At 57.5% G+C, this 17,487-nt stretch overlaps 3 protein-coding genes across 5 annotated transcripts; 2 read left to right on the top strand and 1 right to left on the bottom strand.

Annotated features, from left to right (window-relative positions):
• Positions 1-7,538: 7,538 nt before the first annotated feature.
• On the top strand, positions 7,539-9,575 carry CLDN9 (claudin 9). Its single transcript, XM_011982621.1, has one exon. It carries the CDS (start codon positions 8,434-8,436, stop codon positions 9,085-9,087), a length of 654 nt encoding a protein of 217 aa, XP_011838011.1. The 5' UTR covers positions 7,539-8,433; the 3' UTR covers positions 9,088-9,575.
• A 206-nt stretch (positions 9,576-9,781) lies between these two features.
• CLDN6 (claudin 6) lies at positions 9,782-13,245 on the bottom strand. 2 transcript variants are annotated; one of them, XM_011982618.1, is made up of 2 exons: positions 13,207-13,245; positions 9,782-11,095 (listed from the first exon to the last, which is right to left on the bottom strand). In XM_011982618.1, the coding sequence occupies exon 2, from the start codon at positions 11,072-11,074 to the stop codon at positions 10,412-10,414; it is 663 nt and encodes a 220-aa protein (XP_011838008.1). In that variant the 5' UTR covers positions 11,075-11,095; positions 13,207-13,245; the 3' UTR covers positions 9,782-10,411. The 2 variants fall into 2 exon arrangements, with proteins under 2 accessions (XP_011838008.1, XP_011838009.1); XM_011982619.1 differs by having other exon boundaries at positions 9,782-11,090; positions 13,207-13,232.
• A 2,061-nt stretch (positions 13,246-15,306) lies between these two features.
• TNFRSF12A (tumor necrosis factor receptor superfamily, member 12A) lies at positions 15,307-17,376 on the top strand. Of its 2 annotated transcripts, XM_011982617.1 has the most exons (4): positions 15,307-15,480; positions 16,208-16,312; positions 16,548-16,682; positions 16,764-17,376. In XM_011982617.1, exons 1-4 carry the CDS (start codon positions 15,387-15,389, stop codon positions 16,817-16,819), a joined length of 390 nt encoding a protein of 129 aa, XP_011838007.1. In that variant the 5' UTR covers positions 15,307-15,386; the 3' UTR covers positions 16,820-17,376. The 2 variants fall into 2 exon arrangements, with proteins under 2 accessions (XP_011838007.1, XP_011838006.1); XM_011982616.1 differs by having other exon boundaries at positions 16,548-17,376.
• Positions 17,377-17,487: the final 111 nt, after the last annotated feature.

Genomic DNA, 17,487 nt, shown 5'->3' with positions numbered 1-17,487 from the left:
CCTCTCCTTTCAGCCTACTGACGCCCCCCGCGACCCGCGACATGTGGCCGCTGCCCGCGTTCCCTTCGCCCCCGCCGCTGCATTTTTTCCTGTCGCCACCCTTCTGACCCGGCCCCTTCCGCGGCTGGTGAGTAGGCAGCCCCCGACAGGGCCAGTGCCCCTAGCCACCTTCCCCGAGCATGGATTCAGAGGACGGGGATTAGAGCCCAGTTTGGGGAAGAGAGAAGTGGAATCGGAAGCAGCCCAGGTTTGGTAGAGACAGAAGCGAGACTTTCTCTACCAAATAGAAAATAGACTCGTCTAAAGATTCGGGTCTTTCTTCCATTTTCCCCTCTAGCCCTCCAGCGGGCCTCTTGCTCGGTTATTTGAGAATGTAACCCATCCGCTGAGCTGATAACCTGGTTAGTGATCAGAGCAGCGGGCGGGGCCCACAGCACATGTCCAAGGGCATGGGGATCAAGGGTATAAAAACAAAAGTTGAAAGTGCTTTATATCCAAATATTTCATTTCTCTTATAAATAAAGGGTCTGGATGCCATGGTTAAGGCCATCCTCAGTGTATGGCTCTTCAAAATTCTGATACTGTCTCAAAAGTCTTTTTTTTTTTGAGACGGAGTTTCGTTCTTGTTGCCCAGGCTGGAGTGCAATGGCACTTTCCGCCTCCTGGGTTCGAGCGATTCTCCTGCCTCAGCCTCCCGAGTAGCTGAGTTTACAGGCATGCGCCACCACGCCCAGCTAATTTTCTATTTTTAGTAGAGACGGGTTTCTCCATGTTGGTCAGGCTGGTCTGGAAACCCAGACCTCAGGTGATCCGCCCACCTCGGCCTCCCAAAGTGCTGGGATTACAGGCATAAGCCACCGTGTTCGGCCTCTCAAAAGTCTTCAGAAGTCAAATTTTCAACTTGACAGATCCAGAGGTCGGGCTGGCTGTGCGCACCAGGGAAGCAGCGGTGTGGATCGATACTGGACCCGAGGGTCACATGCAAAGGCTGTGAATCATCCCCACGGGACAGGAGAGCTTCCCCCACCCCTACCCGCGCTGGGCCCTGAGAGGAAGCTCCTGTTCTTTCCAGCTTTGCCTGCACCCCCACCCGCCAGTTTCTGTGCAGCCTCTACAACTTAATAAAGTTCTCTTTGTTCCCTAGGTGGCCTGAGCTCAGGTAATCAGGCAGAAGTTCTATCTCAGTGGGCTCCGCTCCAGCAGCCCAGGACTGGTATCAGGAAGCCAACCTTGACCCTAGGGGACCTCAGAGAGCCCGAGACCCACCACCAAGAAGGGCAATGTACTAGTTCTTTGTGACTGCAGTAACAAATTTATACACATTGAGTGACTTCAAACAACAGAAATTTATTCTTTACAGTTCTGGAGGCTAGAAGTCAAAAATCAAGGTGTGGGCAGGACCCTGTTCCCGTCACAGGTGCTAGGGGAGGATGCCTCCTGCCTCTCCCAGCTCCTGCTGGCTCCAGGCCCTCTGTGGCTTGTGGCCGCATCACAGGAGTTCCTGCCTCCGTCTTCACATGGCCGCCTTCCCGTGTCTGTCTCCAATCTCCCTCTGTTTTTATCTTGTAAGAGGTTGGATTGTCGTTGAATGTAGGACCTGCCTGAAATCTAGGATAACCTCATTTTGATATCCTTAGTTTAATTACATGTGCAAAGGCCCTTTTATCAAGTGAGGTCGCATTCACAGATTCCAGGGCTTAATGGGTGGAGGTATCGTTTTGCGTGCCCCCGTCCAATCCGGACAGGTAGTGTCCTCTCCCCTGTGGGGCTGGCCTATCTTTCCAGCTGTCTTCCCAGAAAGTAATTTTTTTTTTTTTTTTTGAGACAGAATCTTGCTGTGTCCCCCAGGCTGGAGTGCAGTGGCACGATCTCGTCTCACTGCAAACTCCCTCTCCCGGGTTCACGCCATTCTCATGCCTCAACCTCCCGAATAGCTGGGACTATAGGCACTCGCCGCCACGCCCGGCTCATTGTTTTGTGTTTTTTAAATAGAGATGGGGTTTCACCGTGTTAGCCAGGATGGTCTAGATCTCCTGACCTCATGATCCACCCGCCTCGGCCTCCCAAAGTGCTGGGATTACAGGCGTGAGTCACCGCACCCGCCGAACACAATGTGTTTTAAATCTGTCTTGCTGACCTGGAGCCTTGGGTGCCTTTGGGTAGGAGCTGATGGCACTAGTACCTTGATAAGAACTAGTTCTTACTGGCACCAGAAGAAAAGAGAATAAAGTGACTCCTTCCCCTTCTCTGACTTATGGCCAGGTGCCCATTCCCATTGGCTTGCCGCTCCCCAGCTCCCCGTACTTTATATTGTTGAGGCCTCCTCTCTCAGCTAAGAAACAGGAAGTACACGGACGGATGTGTATTCTTAAAGACAGCATTAGCCATGGGGCCCCCACCCTCAAAAGGGTGGGAGCCACAACTGCTGCTGGTTGAAACTGACAATTTCTACTGATAATAAAGTTAATTGTTACCCAGTCAATGGAGTCTGCCCAGGTTTACAAGTGAAACCTCCATTATGCTTCTGACAAAATATGCTTGCCTTGAGTCAATACCTACTTCGATCCCCGAAACACTAGCCCAGGGATGTGCCAGGGTTGAAGCAGAACTGTCCTCTCTCTGCTTTACAGCCAGGAGGCACCTGAGGTTTGGGCAGCTGTGACTTGCCCAGGGATCCCTGGGGTGGGGCCCGCATGGGGTTCTGGGAGTCCAGCCCGCTGCCTCCTGCAAGTGGGGAGCAAAGGGCACGTCCCTTGCCAGGGACGCGGCAGTGAGAGTGAGCCAGCAGGTGGAGGGGGCCTCCTCCGTAATCAGATCCAGACGCAGTTCTCCCCAGAGGTTTTCCTGTACTGGGAGCCTCGAATAATTTGGGAAAAGGAGGAACGGGGTGGTGCTTGGGAGGCCCAGAAGGAGAGGCCCTGCCCGGCTGCCTGTCGGGAAAAAGGTTCAGGAGGCTCTCTCAGCCCACCCAGGGGGCTGGCTCCAAAGTCAGGGTCTGGGTTGGTGTCAGGCGTGTCCTGCTCCCTGCTGTGCACTTGGTCAGGTTTGCTCAGCTCCCTGAGCTTGTTCCTGTCTGTGAAGGTGGGCAGTGAACCCGTGAGGGTGACGGCCATACCACCGAGATTTAGCTGCACCTTTTGGTCTGGGAGCCAGGGGACCGGCTTCTCTACCTGTAAGATCAGGGTCTCAGCTCCTCCAGGCGCAGTGGGTGACTCTGCCCTTGGGGTTCTTAGTGTGCAGTCCCCACACCCACCCCCGCACCATTCCTGCCTCATGATAGCTCCTGGTAACTTAGTTCCTTTTCTTGGTCGTTGGGCCCCACTTCCCCCTCTTAAGAGCCGCGGGTTAACCCACTTCGACCCTATCCAAGCTGATCCCTGGTTTCTTCTGCCCACCTGAGTCTCCCTGCCCCTCTTTCCTCCTAGACGGAACAAAAACAAGGTCCATTTTGTCGCTCCAGGAAGGGGCTGGTGGAGGGCCGACTTCCTTTCCTCCCAGGGTAGTACAGTGGGGAAGGTTCCCCTCCCCCACCTCTTTCCCCCGACCTGGCGGATGGGGGAGGGGACTTCGCTGGATGTGTTAAAGTGCCATTGAGATGGTAACTACACCGGGGGCTCCCACTTCTCCATATCAATGGCATTCCGGCCCTTGAAGTCTCGGATTCAGCCCCAACCTTAACCCTTCCGTTCCCAAGATCCAACTGAATCCAGGTGCACGAGGGCCTAGGAGAGGGTCTGGGACCTCCCCAACCCAGGCCTAGCGAGGGCTGAGGACAACAGGTGAATTGCTGCCCATGTGTCCTGGGAATCCTCCCACCATGGGCAGGTCCCCAACCACCCTCTTCCAGCCTCTCCTAGGCTCCGAGATGTTTCCCCACTTTTACTGTCCCCAAGGGGCTTGGAGAGATACTTTGTTTTATCTTAGAGACCTGGAGTGGGAGTCGGGGTGGGAGGAGGCTGAAGCCACACCAGGCCACTGTGAAGGCAAGTCCAGCGGGTTGGTCCCTGAGGTGGGGGTGTGTGTGTCCACTGAGCAGCCGCCACACACGCAGCTGGCTAGTCCCTGGAGTGTCGGCTTGCTTTCCTCCTTGCTCCAATCTGGAGATGTTGGGTCAAAGAGGAATTGGAGTCTTAAAAACCTGGGGTTGGCTGGACGCGGTGGATCACACCTGTAATCCTAGCACTTTGGGAGGCCAAGGCAGGTGGATGACGAGGTCAGGAGTTCGAGACCAGCCTGGCCAATATGGTGAAACCCCGTATATCTAATAAAAATACAAAAATTAGCTGGGCATATTGGCGCATGCCTGTAGTTTTAGCTACTAGGGAGGCTGAGGCAGGAGAATCGTTTGAACCCAGGAGGTGGAGGTTCCGAGGTTGCAGTGAGCCAAGATCACGCCACTGCACTCCAGCCTGGGCGTTAGAGCGAGATTCCGTCTCAAAAAACAAAATAAAAAAACCTGGGGTCGCTGAGCAAGTGTGGCGGCGCTCGCCTGTAATCCTAGCACTTCGGGAGGCTGAGGCGGGCGGATCACCTGAGGTCAGGAGTTCAAGACCAGCCTAACATGGTGAAACCCTTTCTCTACTAAATTAAAAAAAAATAATAACTGACTGTGGTGGCACATGCCTGTAATCTCAGCTACTTGGGAAGCTGAGGCAGGAGAATAGCTTGAACCCGGGAGACAGAGGTTGCAGTGAGCCGAGATTGTGCCATTACACTCCAGCCTGGTCAACAAAAGTGAAACTCACGTCTCAAAAAACAAAAACAAAAAAACCCTGGGATCCTCTTACGCCCTTTCCAGGCACAATGCTCACCGGATGTGTGCAGCCCGCCACTGGGCTACAACGTAAGGGTTTAGAGCTGCCTGTGGAACCGCAGGGCCCGACGGCAAGTGGACCAGCTGTCCCGGTTTCCCTGGGATGCAGGACCCAATATTCAAACTGGGAATGTCCCTCGAAAAAGTGGGATGAGCCGATCACCTTAGGCCCTAGGAAGAGGAGGATTGGTTCTGGCCCGGGGAAGAGAATAGCCCCTAGGATGGGGCTGCAGGGTGGGGGGCCTTCCAGAGAGCCAGGCTTGCTGCTGCCTCCTGACAGCTGCCCAAACCTGTGCGACTGGATTCCTGGAGGCCCCTGGAAGGCTGCGAGGGAGCCCACTGACCGGCTTGCCTCCGTCTGCAATTCTTCGCTCTCCCCACCCCCACCCTGTGAAATCCAAGCCCCGGGGGCTGGATGAGCTGGACAAACCCACCACAAGATTCCCTGAGTCCATCGACGGCCATTTTCCAGCCCCTATCATCAGCCCCCATTCTCCAGACTCTGTGGGGCCACCAGGTCAGCCCCTCATACCGGAAGAGCCCCCCTCAGTGGAAAGGGGTGGTGAAGAGGAGGTGAGGCTTCTGTTTAGCTTACAGACCAGCTGATTGGCGCTGGCCTCAGTCTCTGTGTTTGCAGAGGAGGATCTTCAGTTGTTTTGGGTCAAGGCCCCTTTGCAAATCTGAAGGAAAGTATAAATCTCTCTTTCAAAAGTATCATTTTTTTTTTTTTTTTAATAGAAACAGGGTCTCACCTAGGACGGACTGCGGTGGCATAATCATAGCTCACTACTCCTGGGCTCAAGAGACCCTGCCACCTCAGCCTCCTGAGTAGCTGGGACTACAGACAGGAACCACCTCACTCAGCTAATTTTTGTATTTTGTTTGTTTGTTTGTTTTAGAAATGGGGTCTCACTATGTTGCCCAGGCTGGTCTCAAGCTCCTGGCCTTAAGCAATCCTCCCACCTTGGCCTCTTAAGCGCTGGGATTACAGGTGTGAGCCTCAGTGCCCAGACCCAAAAGATGCTAAAACCTTTCACAGAAGTGATGCTCATACTCCTGGATTTGAACCCTGAACGCTCCTTGAGGTTAGAGCCCTTTATACATAATGTCCCACCGAATAGGTGAGGGGCACTGAGCAGGGGCGTGCCTGACCACTGGCTCCCTGAAGGCAGTGCCGTGAAGTGGTGCAGCCACCAGATGTGTGTGGTGGGCACCCCAGCCCTGCCCGCACTGGCCAGTGGGCTCCAGCACACCCTAGCCCTCCCAGCACCAGGTGGGTAAGAGGCAGTCCCAGGTGATGGCCCACTCTGAGGATCCTCTGTACCTCCCTGGAAAGTGTGTGAATGGAGGGAATCTTCCTCACATCGCCTTTTCTTTTTCTTTTTCTTTTCTTTTCTTTCTTTTTTTTTTTTTGAGACAGAGTCTCCCACTGTCACCTGGGCTGGAGTGCAGTGGTGCGATCTCGGCTCACTGCAACCTCTGCCTCCTGGGTTCAAGCGATTCTTCTGCCTCAGCTTCCCAAGTAGCTGAGATTACAGGCGCCCGCCACCACGGCCAGCTAATTTTTTTTTCCGAGACGGAATCTCACTGTGTCGCCAGGCTGGAGTGGAGTGGTGCGATCTTGGCTCACTGCAACCTCCGCCTCCTGGGTTCAAGTGATTCTTCTGCCTCAGCTTCCAGAGTAGCGAGTAGCTGGGACTACAGGCTCGTGCCACCATGCCCAGCTAACTTTTGTATTTTTAGTAGAGACAGGGTTTCACCATGTTGGCCAGGATGGTCTCGATCTTTTGACCTCCTGATCTGCCTGCCTCGGCCTCTCAAAGTGCTGGGATACCTAATTTTTTTGTATTTTTAGTACAGATGGGGTTCACCATGTTGGCCAGGCTGCTCTCAAACTCCTGCCCTGGTAACTCACCCGCCTTGGCCTCCCAAAGCGCTGGGATTACAGGCGTGAGTCACCGCACCCGGCCGTCACACCCCCTTTTCAGACAACAATCTTCAGAGGTTCTTAGCACCCGGGCAGGGGCTTGAGGGAGTTCATGAATGCTCCCCCACAAATGAGGGGCACGTTTTTGTGGGTGCTTTTTCTGTGAGTCCCATGGGGTTTCTCAAGTGGGTCTTTGACCAAAGGAGGTTAAGGACCTTGACCTTCCATGATCTGTCCCAGATAGGGGTCAGGATTTGAGCTTCGGTCACTGGGACTCCCAGGCTGTCCCCGTGAGTGGAATCACAGGCTCTGAGGGAGTTTTTCCAGAGGAAAGGATTTCCTGCACACTGGAAGGCAGGTCTTGGGGACACTTGAGTGTCCGGACTTAACTCCCGTGCCCACCTCTGGGGTGTCTTGTCCCGGGAGGCCTGACTGGCCACTCACTCACCCACTCATGGAAGATAACTGGATCCTGGGCTGCGCCTCACCCTGGGTTCCAGCCCAAGCCCCTCCCACCTCCATCCCCCTTCCTGAGGGTCCCCCAACTTCACAACAGGCCCCTTATCCTCTGGCCTCTGGAGACCTTAGGCAGCTCAGCTCAACCTTGGTTTCAGCAGCGGGGGTGGCAAGAGCGCACCTGAGCTGAGGTTGAAGGGGGGGTAGTTTTCTAGGCCGTTGCCAGGGCGATGCCACCTGAGCTGGGCGCCAGGCACCTGTCGTCCGGGGAACAGTACGGGCGGGGCTCTTCCCCTGGGAGCTAGCAGGGCCACTGGGCTGAGACGGGGGATGGATCAGATTCCTGAGAGTCCCAGGCGGGTGGGGGTGTGCGATACTCGGGGAGCTGGGGCATGTTTGCATCACGAAACTGGGCTGGGGGAGAGCAGAGGCGGCCGGGAGGGGCTGTGGGAGGAGGCGGCTCAGGAAGGCAGGCCAACGCCCCCTGTGTGTGTTTCTGTCCTGAGCCTGTTACTTTTTTGGCCCCCAATCCCTCTCTTCTTCCTCAGCTTGTCCTCCATCTTCCCCTCCTTTACCCTTGGTTCCCACATGCACAGATGCTATGGATGCTTTTCCTCCCCTGTCACCACTCAGTCGCGGCGTCCCCCACTGACCCCCCAGGCCCCTCATCCACCCGCTGCCCAAGAATCCCCAGCCCTGCACCCTCCCCATGGCTCAGGTCTGCCCTATCCTGGCCTCCCTGCACTTCACTCTGCTCCTCCCCTACCTGGGCCTTAAAACCCCGCCTGCAGCTGAGAGCCTGCAGAGTCCTCAGGTGGCACTGTCAGAGTCGCTTGGTGGGAACCTGTGCCAGCCCGCAGGGGACGCAGATGTCCTCAGCCTGGCAGTGCATCCGGAGGGCCTGTGTGAGCTCAGCCCAGGTGTGACAGCAGGGTGGCAAGAGCAGCAGCACCCTCACGGCATTCGATGGGCGGAGGCCCCTCAAGGTGACACCCACCACTCAGCTGAGTGGGACCAGGAGCCTGCTTTGTACTCTGCAAGGACCAGAGACACCTGCAAGAGGCACGGAGAGGAGGAGCCTTTCAAGAGGTTCACAGAACTGAGGACTGGCCTGGCCTGGGGACACCAACAAGCCTTCCCCTCCTGCTGGGCACAGAGACACCCACCCAGCACACCAGACACACCCTTTGAGTCACCTAGGCTGCCTGGGGCTGAGAAGACCTAACCGAGGGGCCAGATGGCTTCGACTGGCTTAGAACTGCTGGGCATGACCCTGGCTGTGCTGGGCTGGCTGGGGACCCTGGTGTCCTGTGCCCTGCCCCTGTGGAAGGTGACCGCCTTCATCGGCAACAGCATCGTAGTAGCCCAGGTGGTGTGGGAGGGGCTGTGGATGTCCTGCGTGGTGCAGAGCACGGGCCAGATGCAGTGCAAGGTGTACGACTCGCTGCTGGCGCTGCCACAGGACCTGCAGGCTGCACGTGCCCTCTGTGTCATCGCCCTCCTGCTGACCCTGCTTGGCCTCCTGTTGGCCATCACAGGTGCCCAGTGTACCACATGTGTGGAGGATGAAGGTGCCAAGGCCCGTATCATGCTCACCGCGGGAGTCATCCTCCTCCTCGCTGGCATCCTGGTGCTCATCCCTGTGTGCTGGACGGCGCACGCCATCATCCAGGACTTCTACAACCCCCTGGTGGCTGAAGCCCTCAAGCGGGAGCTGGGAGCCTCCCTCTACCTGGGCTGGGCGGCAGCCGCACTGCTTATGCTGGGCGGGGGGCTCCTCTGCTGCACGTGCCCCCCGCCCCAGGTCGAGCGGCCCCATGGACCGACGCTGGGCTACTCCATCCCCTCCCGCTCAGGCGCGTCTGGACTGGACAAGAGGGACTACGTGTGAGGCAGAGGCTTCCCCTGGGAGCCCGCTGCTCCCCACTGCTCCGCACCTTCCACCTTGGCCTGGTGACCAGATGCCCTGCTCCACCACAACCTCCTTCCCCAGGAAAACCCACTTTCCAAAAGCCCAAGCTATACCTGGCCGCAGGGCTGGGTCAGCTGGCCTGGCTGAGCTCTTCTCAATGGGGTCCCCTTTGATGTTCTCCCCCAAGCTGGGCAGCCCAGAGGTGTTGGGCACCCTGGCCTGCCCCCGCCTCCCCAGTAGTTGTTTCCTTCCATTGCCCAGGATACTGGCTGGCCTTCTTTCTCTTCTGAGCCCTCCCCTGTCCCAGGAACCCTGACCTCACCGAAAGGGCAGCAGCTCATTGGCTCCAAAACCAAGGAGCAGACCATGCCCTCCCAACCCTGGAGTTGGCAGGGAGGGCCTGCCCATCACCTCCCCTCCCCAACACCCCCACCCGCGAGTTGGAAATAAAGAGCATTTGTAACTGGGCTCCCTCTAATCTGTGTGCCGCCACTAGGGCTGGGCAGGGACAGCCAGGTAGCCTCCCTTGGTGGCTGTCAGGCCAAGGTCTGGCTCCAGGTTCTGCCTGGTAGGTATGCTCACTCAAGCCACGGGCAGAGGAGATCATGACTCACTTATGCCCACCTCTTCCCCTAGCCAGGGTGGGCACTCAGTAACCCCCTGCAACACCAAATGCACTAACAAAACATGCTTTATTTGGTAAAAATGTGAGTGTAAAGGGGCGGGCAGGGCAGAAGGGTGCAGTGTTGGAGGTGGAGGTGGGGGTCTCCATAGCTGGGACCTGGCCCGGGGGGTGGACGTTCTATCAGGATGGAAGAGCCAGAGGTCAGAAGTTCCGGGGGTGGGCAGTCCTTTGTTAACAGATCACTTGCTTTTCCAGGGGGTGATGAGAGGAGCTCCAGAGGCCCAAGTAGGATGGGGGTTAGCTGTCCAGTGACGTCTAGGGAAGCCCAGCCCCCAGCAGCAGCAGGAACTCTTGGGGACAGTCTGTCTTGTTGCAAAGGCCAGCACAGCAAGCAGCCCCCACGTTAGTTCCACAGCTCGACTGGCTTCTAAGATGGGCATGTCAAGATCCAAAATCTCAAAGCATCCCCTTTTTGGCTCCATCATCCAAGGGTGAGAAACAGCAGAGCCTAAGTGGGAGTCTGAGCCATCTTCTTGGTTCAGTTTTCAAATGAATTTTAAATACCCTCAGTCAAAAAAAAAAACAGCAGAAGGCAGAAACAAAAGATACCAACCTATCCCAAAGCTGTTGGACTTCTGGATGGCTCTAGTGCCAGCGGAGCCCCCATTCCCCTCCACGTCAGACGTAATTCTTGGTGGGGTACTCAGAGGGCCCCCGAGAGATGGCAGGGGCAGATGTCGAGTAGCGGGCCATGTAATGGCTCGGACCCCGGGACACCCCTGAGGGGCAAGTGCAGCACAGCAGCCCCCCACCCAGCAACAAAAGGCCTGAGGCTGCCCAGCCCAAGTAGAGGGAGGCCCCCAGCTCCCGCTTTTGGGCCTCAGCCACCAGGGGGTTATAGAAGTCCCGGATGATGGCATGCGCCGTCCAGCACACGGGGATTAGCGTCAGGACCCCTGAGATGACAAAGACAATCCCAGAGGTGAGCACCAGGCGGGCCTTGGAATCCTTATCCTCCACACAGGTGGTACACTTGGCCCCAGCAAGGTAGACCAGCAAGCCAAACAGGGCCACAAGGAGGGCAATGACACAGAGGGCACGTGCAGCCTGCAGGTCCTGTGGCAGTGCCAGCAGTGAGTCGTACACCTTGCACTGCATCTGGCCGGTGCTCTGCACCACGCAGGACATCCACAAGCCCTCCCACACCACCTGGGCCACCACGATGCTGTTGCCGATGAAAGCGGTCACTTTCCACATGGGCAGGGCGCAGGAAACCAGGCCATTCACCCAGCCCAGCAGTGTCAGGACGACTCCCAGGATCTGCATTCCGGCAGAGGCCATGGCGAGGTTGAAGGAGCTGCACTGTATTTGGGACAGAAGCACAGCAAGGTGAGGCCTGGCAGGCCCAGACCTCAGGCCACATGTGGACAGGACACTAGGGGCATACACCATGGAAAGTGGTCATCACATCCCGGAACTCGGTCAAGACATGCTCCCTGAGCCTCACTTCTCATGGGCAAAATGAACACTTAATGCTTTAGCATTTATTATTCTTTCTAGTTATGTGACAGGCACTGGCTCGTAACAGTGAATGTGCAAGCAGCCCTGCCCTGGCTATTCTGAGTGCAAATGAAAAATAACAGGATGAAACCTATGCAATGAGAGTCCAAGGCCAGAGCCAGTGATCAGGCTGCAAGGCAGCAAAAAGCAGGATGAGAAGACAGTGTGATTTCCAAGCAGTCTCCGTGTAGAATGGTTCAGTTCTAGCCCTGAGTTTAAGGCTCAAAACTTGTCCATTTCTTTTTGTTGTTGTTGTTTGAGACAAGGAGTCTCACTCAGTGGCCCAGGCTAGAGTGCAGTGGTGTAATCTCGGCTCACTGCAACCTGTGCCTCCCAGGTTCAAGTGATTCTCCTGCCTCAGCCTCCCAAGTAGCTGCAATTATAGCTGCACACCACCACGCCCGGATAATTTTTTTTTTTTTTTTTTGAGAGGGAGTCCCGCTCTGTCGCCCAGGCTGGAGTGCAGTGGTGCGATCTCGGCTCACTGCAAGCTCCTCCTTCTGGGTTCACATCATTCTCCTGCCTCAGCCTCCCGAGTAGCTGGGACTACAGGCGCCCGACACCATGCCCAGCTAATTTTTTGTATTTTTAGTAGAGACGGGGTTTCACTGTGTTAGCCAGGATGGTCTCGATCTCTTGACCTCGTGATCTGCCCGCCTCGGCCTCCCAAAGTCCTGGGATTGCACGCATGAGCCACCGCACCTGGCCTTAATTTTTGTATTTTTAGTAGAGATGGGGTTTCAACAAGTTGGCCAGGTTGGTCTTGAATTCGTGACCTCAGGTGATCCGCCCGCCTCAGCCTCCCAAAGTTCTGGGATTACAGGTGTGAGCCATCGCACCGGACCAAAACTTGTTAATTTCAACACTAAGATTGAAGATCCCAAGCTTCCTCCCACCACCCAACATTCCTCACAACTTGGTTCCACATCCCAGGCTGGCAGACACCAGGGGCAGGAGAGATGAAGAAAAACATCATTAATCCTCCACCTAAAAGCAGTTCCTTCCCCAAAGTCACTCAATGACTCCCTGGTCCCACCCTTCTGACCTCCCCTAGGGGCTGGAGAGCATAGCCTCAAAACTTGAGGGCCTTTTCCTGTGAATTCTAGACCAAATGCTGTGCTAGATTCCCCTCGACAGCAGTTCTCCCACCACCACCTGGCCTGCACCTGTGTCCCCTCATATCCCAGGCAGTGTTGGAGGGGACCATCTCTGACCAGGGCCTCCCACTGCTGGGGCCTCGCACTGCCCAGAGTTCTTCCATTGTACAGCTTGGACCTAAAATGATCCCGGCCGGCAGTAGCCGGAGGGCAGGCTCTACTCATTAGCCGGGGGTCCCAGGCCTGGGCAGAGCAGGCCACCTTGGGGAGACTGGCTGGGGCAGGCTGCCCCAACACCCAGGTCCGGCCGTTAGGCCTCTGGCCGAGCTAGGGTCGGGGCCACGCTGGTCTAGGCGCCCCAAGCCTCTCCCCTGTGAGTGTGCCCCTGCCCCTTTCTTTTCCATGCACTGCAGGCCCGACTCTGTCCGAGGGCGCCCGGGCCCACCCGACCACTCCAGCCTGGGAGCCGCTCGCCCAGGAAGGGTTCTATAGCTGCAGTGGCCGCAAGGTCTGCTCCCGCAAGCGAGGGGGAAGGGGGAGGGAGCCCCGCCCCGAAAGGCAAGATAGGTGGGGGAGGGGCGCTCGGGGTTTCGGTGTCTTTGTCCCTGGGGAGGGGGGAGGGGCGTTTAACCCTTGGGAGCCTCGAAGGACCCGATCACCTCGGCGTCTTGGGCGCAGACCGCCCGACCCCCTGAGGGACTCGCGCATCCAGGTGGCCGCAGCCCGAGTTCGCACGCACCCCTACCCACGCCGCCAGCACCCCGCACCCGGCCCCAACAGGCGTCTCTCCAACACTCACACTTGCCCGGGACTCACCTGCGAAGACAATAAGGGAAATTCCTAGGCCGAGTGTCGGGACAGGGCGGAGGCGAGGGTCTTAAAGAAGCGGTGACGTCACTGGACCACCGCCCCGGAGGAGGGGCAGAGACCCTGTACCCGACGGCAGCGGGCGTGCGAATCCCAGGCTTGTCAGAGGGGGGCGCTGGAGGCTGAGGTAGCTGCCAGACTCACCCAGGGTGAGGGCGCCAGGCTTAGGGGAGAACAGAGCTTGAGTCTCCGCTTTGCCACTTAAGCAGCGCGATGACATGGGGAACTCACCTAACCTACCCGAGCCTTCGTTTCCTACTCCGTAAAATGGAGATAAGTCTGCATTTTATTATGTAACTACGTCCTAAGTTACAAATTACAGGGCAAACTATTGGTATTATTTTAGAGAAATATTTTCACTGTGTCACCCAGGCTGGAGTGCAGTGGTGCGATCACGGCTCACTGCAGCCTCGACCTTCCGGGCTCAAGCGATCCTCCCGCTTCAGCCTCCTGAGTAGCTCGGACTACAGGCGGCACACGCCACCGCGCCCAGCTAATTTATGTTTTGTACAGACAGGGTCTTGCTATATTGCCCAGGCGTCTCGAACTCTGGGGCTCAAGCGATCCGCCCACCTTGGCCTCGCACTGCGCTGGGATTACCGGCTTGAGCCACCGCGCCCGGCCAGATAATATTATTTTTATGTTGTTATGATTTTTTTTGTTGTTGTTTGTAAAGAGTCTAGCTCTGTCGCCCAGGCTGGACTGCAGTGGCGCGATCTCCGCTCGCTGCAAGCTCCGCCTTCCGGGTTCACGCCATTCTCCTGCCTCAGCCTCCCAAGTAGGTGGAACTATAGGCGCCCACCACCACGCCTGACTAATTTTTTGTATTTTTAGTGGAGATGGGGTTTCACCATGTTAGCCAGGATGGTCTCGATCTCCTGACTTCTGATCCGCCCGCCTCAGCCTCCCAAAGTGCTGGGATTACAGGCCTGAAACACAGCGCCCGGCCTGTTTTGATTTTTTGAGATGGGGGCCCTTTCTGTCGCCCAGTCTGGAGTGAAATGGCGCTATCTCAGCTGACTGCAACCTCCCTCTCCCGGGTTCCAGCAATTCTTCTGCCTCAGTCTCCCAAGTAGCTGAGATTACAGGTGCCCACCACCACGCCCAGCTAATTTCTTTCTTTTTTTATTTTTGGTTTTAGTAAAGACGGGGTTTCACCATGTTGGCCAGGCTGGTCTCGAACTCCTGACCTCAGGTTTAATTGTTATACCCCCAGGGGCCTTAAGAAAGCTGCAGTGGCCAGGCTAGTCTGGGCAACATAGTGAGACCCTGGTCTCTACAAAAAATACAAAAATTAGTCGTGTGTGCTGGCGCAGTGCCTGTGGTCCCTACTTGGGAGGCTGAGGTGGGAGACTCGAGCCCAGAGAGCCCTGATCGTACCACTGCACTCCAGGCTGAACAAGAGGAAGACGCGATCTCAAGGGGAGGAAAAAAAAAGGAAGCTGCAGTGATCTCTGCATGGATTGTTCATGTGTCTGATTTTATTTATTTATTTATTTATTTATTTATTTATTTATTTGAGAAGGAGTCTCACTCTATCGCCCAGGCTCGAGTGTAATGGCGCCATCTCGGCTCACTGCAACTTCCGCCTCCCGGGTTCAAGCGATTCTCCTGCCTCAGCCTCCTGAGTAACTAGGATTACAGGCGCGCGTTGCCACGCCCGGCTAATTTTTGTATTTTGAGTAGAGACGGCGTTTCATCACGTTGGTCAGGCTGCTCTCGAACTCCTGACTTCCTAATCCGCCTGCCTCAGCCTCCCAAATTGATGGGATTAAAGGCGTGAGCCACCGCGCCCGGCCGTTCATGTCTGATTTCTATATGAGATGCCGAAGAGAGCACTCGTGTCTGATTTTTTATTTCCCCACCCCACGCGCGCTGGACTAGATCACCTGCTGGGCAAGGGAGGGGTCTGCGTTCCTGCGGGGTCCTGGCAGCTCCCGCACCAGAACTTTGTTGAATGAATGACTGAATTGAGCGGGCCCCGCGGGGCGGGGCGTCCCGCAGCCAAACTCAAGGCGGGCGGAGGCGAGAGCTCCGCCCCGGAAGGCGGGGGCGGGGGCGGGGCGGCGGCCGTGGGTCCCTGCCGGCCGGCGGCGGGCGCAGACAGCGGCGGGCGCGGGACGTGCACTATGGCTCGGGGTTCGCTGCGCCGGTTGCTGCGGCTCCTCGTGCTGGGGCTCTGGCTGGCGTTGCTGCGCTCCGTGGCTGGGGAGCAAGCGCCAGGTACGCGGGACTTGGGGGTCGGAGAACCCCGATCCGGGGCTCGGGAGCCGGATTGGGTGCCTGGAGAACAGCGCGGAACTGGGGGAACAGGCGGATGTGGGTATCTGGGTTCAGGTGGCCTTCTAACAGCTCGCTCCCGGCTATGGGAACTTCCATCACTCTCCAAGTTTCATTCACAATCCGGGCCTCAGTTTCTCCCACCGTCCAATTGGGGTTGGGGCGGGTTCTTCGGTTCCGAAAGTCCGAAAGTACTTGGAAGTGGAGAGAGAAAGTAAGTGAGGGCGGGATGTTTAGTCTAGGAAGGGGCACGCCCCCAGCCTGGTCAGTAGAGGGTCTAACTAGCCCCAGTGACCGACGAGTTGGGGAGGCCGTCGAGAGGCACTAGGGTCTGTGCCCTCTATACCATGTGGGGTGCCCCCTTCCATCCGGTGACTTCAGTGCCCAGCTATGCGGGGGGAGGGACCGGGGTCGGGCCCGGTGCCCAGGAGTGAGTCACCCGCCGGCGGCAGGGGGGTTGTGGGGACCTGACCCCCCCCCACCCCCAGCGTCCCGCGCTACGCCCTCCCTCCCGGAGCTGCCGTGTCCCGGTCGGGCCGTGCGGTCACCTGTGAGGAATGCGCGGGGAGGGCGCCAGTGACTCACGTTATTCGAGCCGGCCGACCCTGACCTCAGACCCCAGAATAGCCGAGTCCCGCCCCCAGCCTCTGACCCGAGGCCCCCTCCCCAGGCACCGCCCCCTGCTCCCGCGGCAGTTCCTGGAGCGCGGACCTGGACAAGTGCATGGACTGCGCGTCTTGCAGGGCGCGACCGCACAGCGACTTCTGCCTGGGCTGTGAGTGGGGGGCAGGGCCAGTGGCCAGCGGACCCCAGACTGGGAGAGAGGGTGGCTGGTGCGGAGAGGGTGGCCGAGAGCTTTGCATCGGGGAAGTCAATCGGGAGAAGGTGGGAGTTAGAAGGTGGCCCGGGTCAGGGAGGAGGCCACGGTTGGGAGAAGGCTGAAGGCTCAGTCTTAGGGGGCGGGGCTGGCCTGGAGAGGGGCGAGGTCTGACTCCGAGTCCCGCCCCCAGGCGCTGCGGCACCTCCTGCCCCCTTCCGGCTGCTTTGGCCCATCCTTGGGGGCGCTCTGAGTCTGACCTTCGTGCTGGGGCTGCTTTCTGGCTTTCTGGTCTGGAGACGATGCCGCAGGAGAGAGAAGTTCACCAGTAAGTGCGCCCTGGCTTGCCCCGCCCTGTCAGCACTCGACCTTTTCTCTGCCCCTGACGACCCCACCTCTTATCTTGCAGCCCCCATAGAGGAGACCGGCGGAGAGGGCTGCCCAGCTGTGGCGCTGATCCAGTGACAATGTGCCCCCTGCCAGCCGGGGCTCGCCCACTCATCATTCATTCATCCATTCTAGAGCCAGTCTCTGCCTCCCAGACGCGGCAGGAGCCAAGCTCCTCCAACCACAAGGGGGGTGGGGGGCGGTGAATCACCTCTGAGGCCTGGGCCCAGGGTTCAGGGGAACCTTCCAAGGTGTCTGGTTGCCCTGCCTCTGGCCCCAGAACAGAAAGGGAGCCTCACGCTGGCTCACACAAAACAGCTGACACTGACTAAGGAACTGCAGCATTTGCACAGGGGGGGGGGTGTCCTCCTTCCTAGAGGCCCTGGGGGCCAGGCTGACTTGGGGGGCAGACTTGACACTAGGCCCCACTCACTCAGATGTCCTGAAATTCCACCATGGGGGTCACCCTGGGGGGGTTAGGGACCTATTTTTAACACTAGGGGGCTGGCCCACTAGGAGGGCTGGCCCTAAGATACCGACCCCCCCAACTCCCTAAAGAGGGGAGGAGATATTTATTTTGGGGAGAGTTTGGAGGGGAGGGAGAATTTATTAATAAAAGAATCTTTAACTTTAAATGGTTTGGAGAGGCAGTGATCCCCGACTGACTCCCCTGAGCTGGAGGGAGGGAGTGAGTCAGCCAGCCGCGGGGGCGGGGGTGAGGCTCTGACTCACACATTCTCAATGCC

Source organism: Mandrillus leucophaeus, unplaced genomic scaffold (genome assembly GCF_000951045.1).
Source record: "Mandrillus leucophaeus isolate KB7577 unplaced genomic scaffold, Mleu.le_1.0 Scaffold240, whole genome shotgun sequence".
Taxonomy (NCBI): domain Eukaryota; kingdom Metazoa; phylum Chordata; class Mammalia; order Primates; family Cercopithecidae; genus Mandrillus; species Mandrillus leucophaeus.
This window is presented reverse-complemented; position numbering and strand designations above follow the sequence as displayed.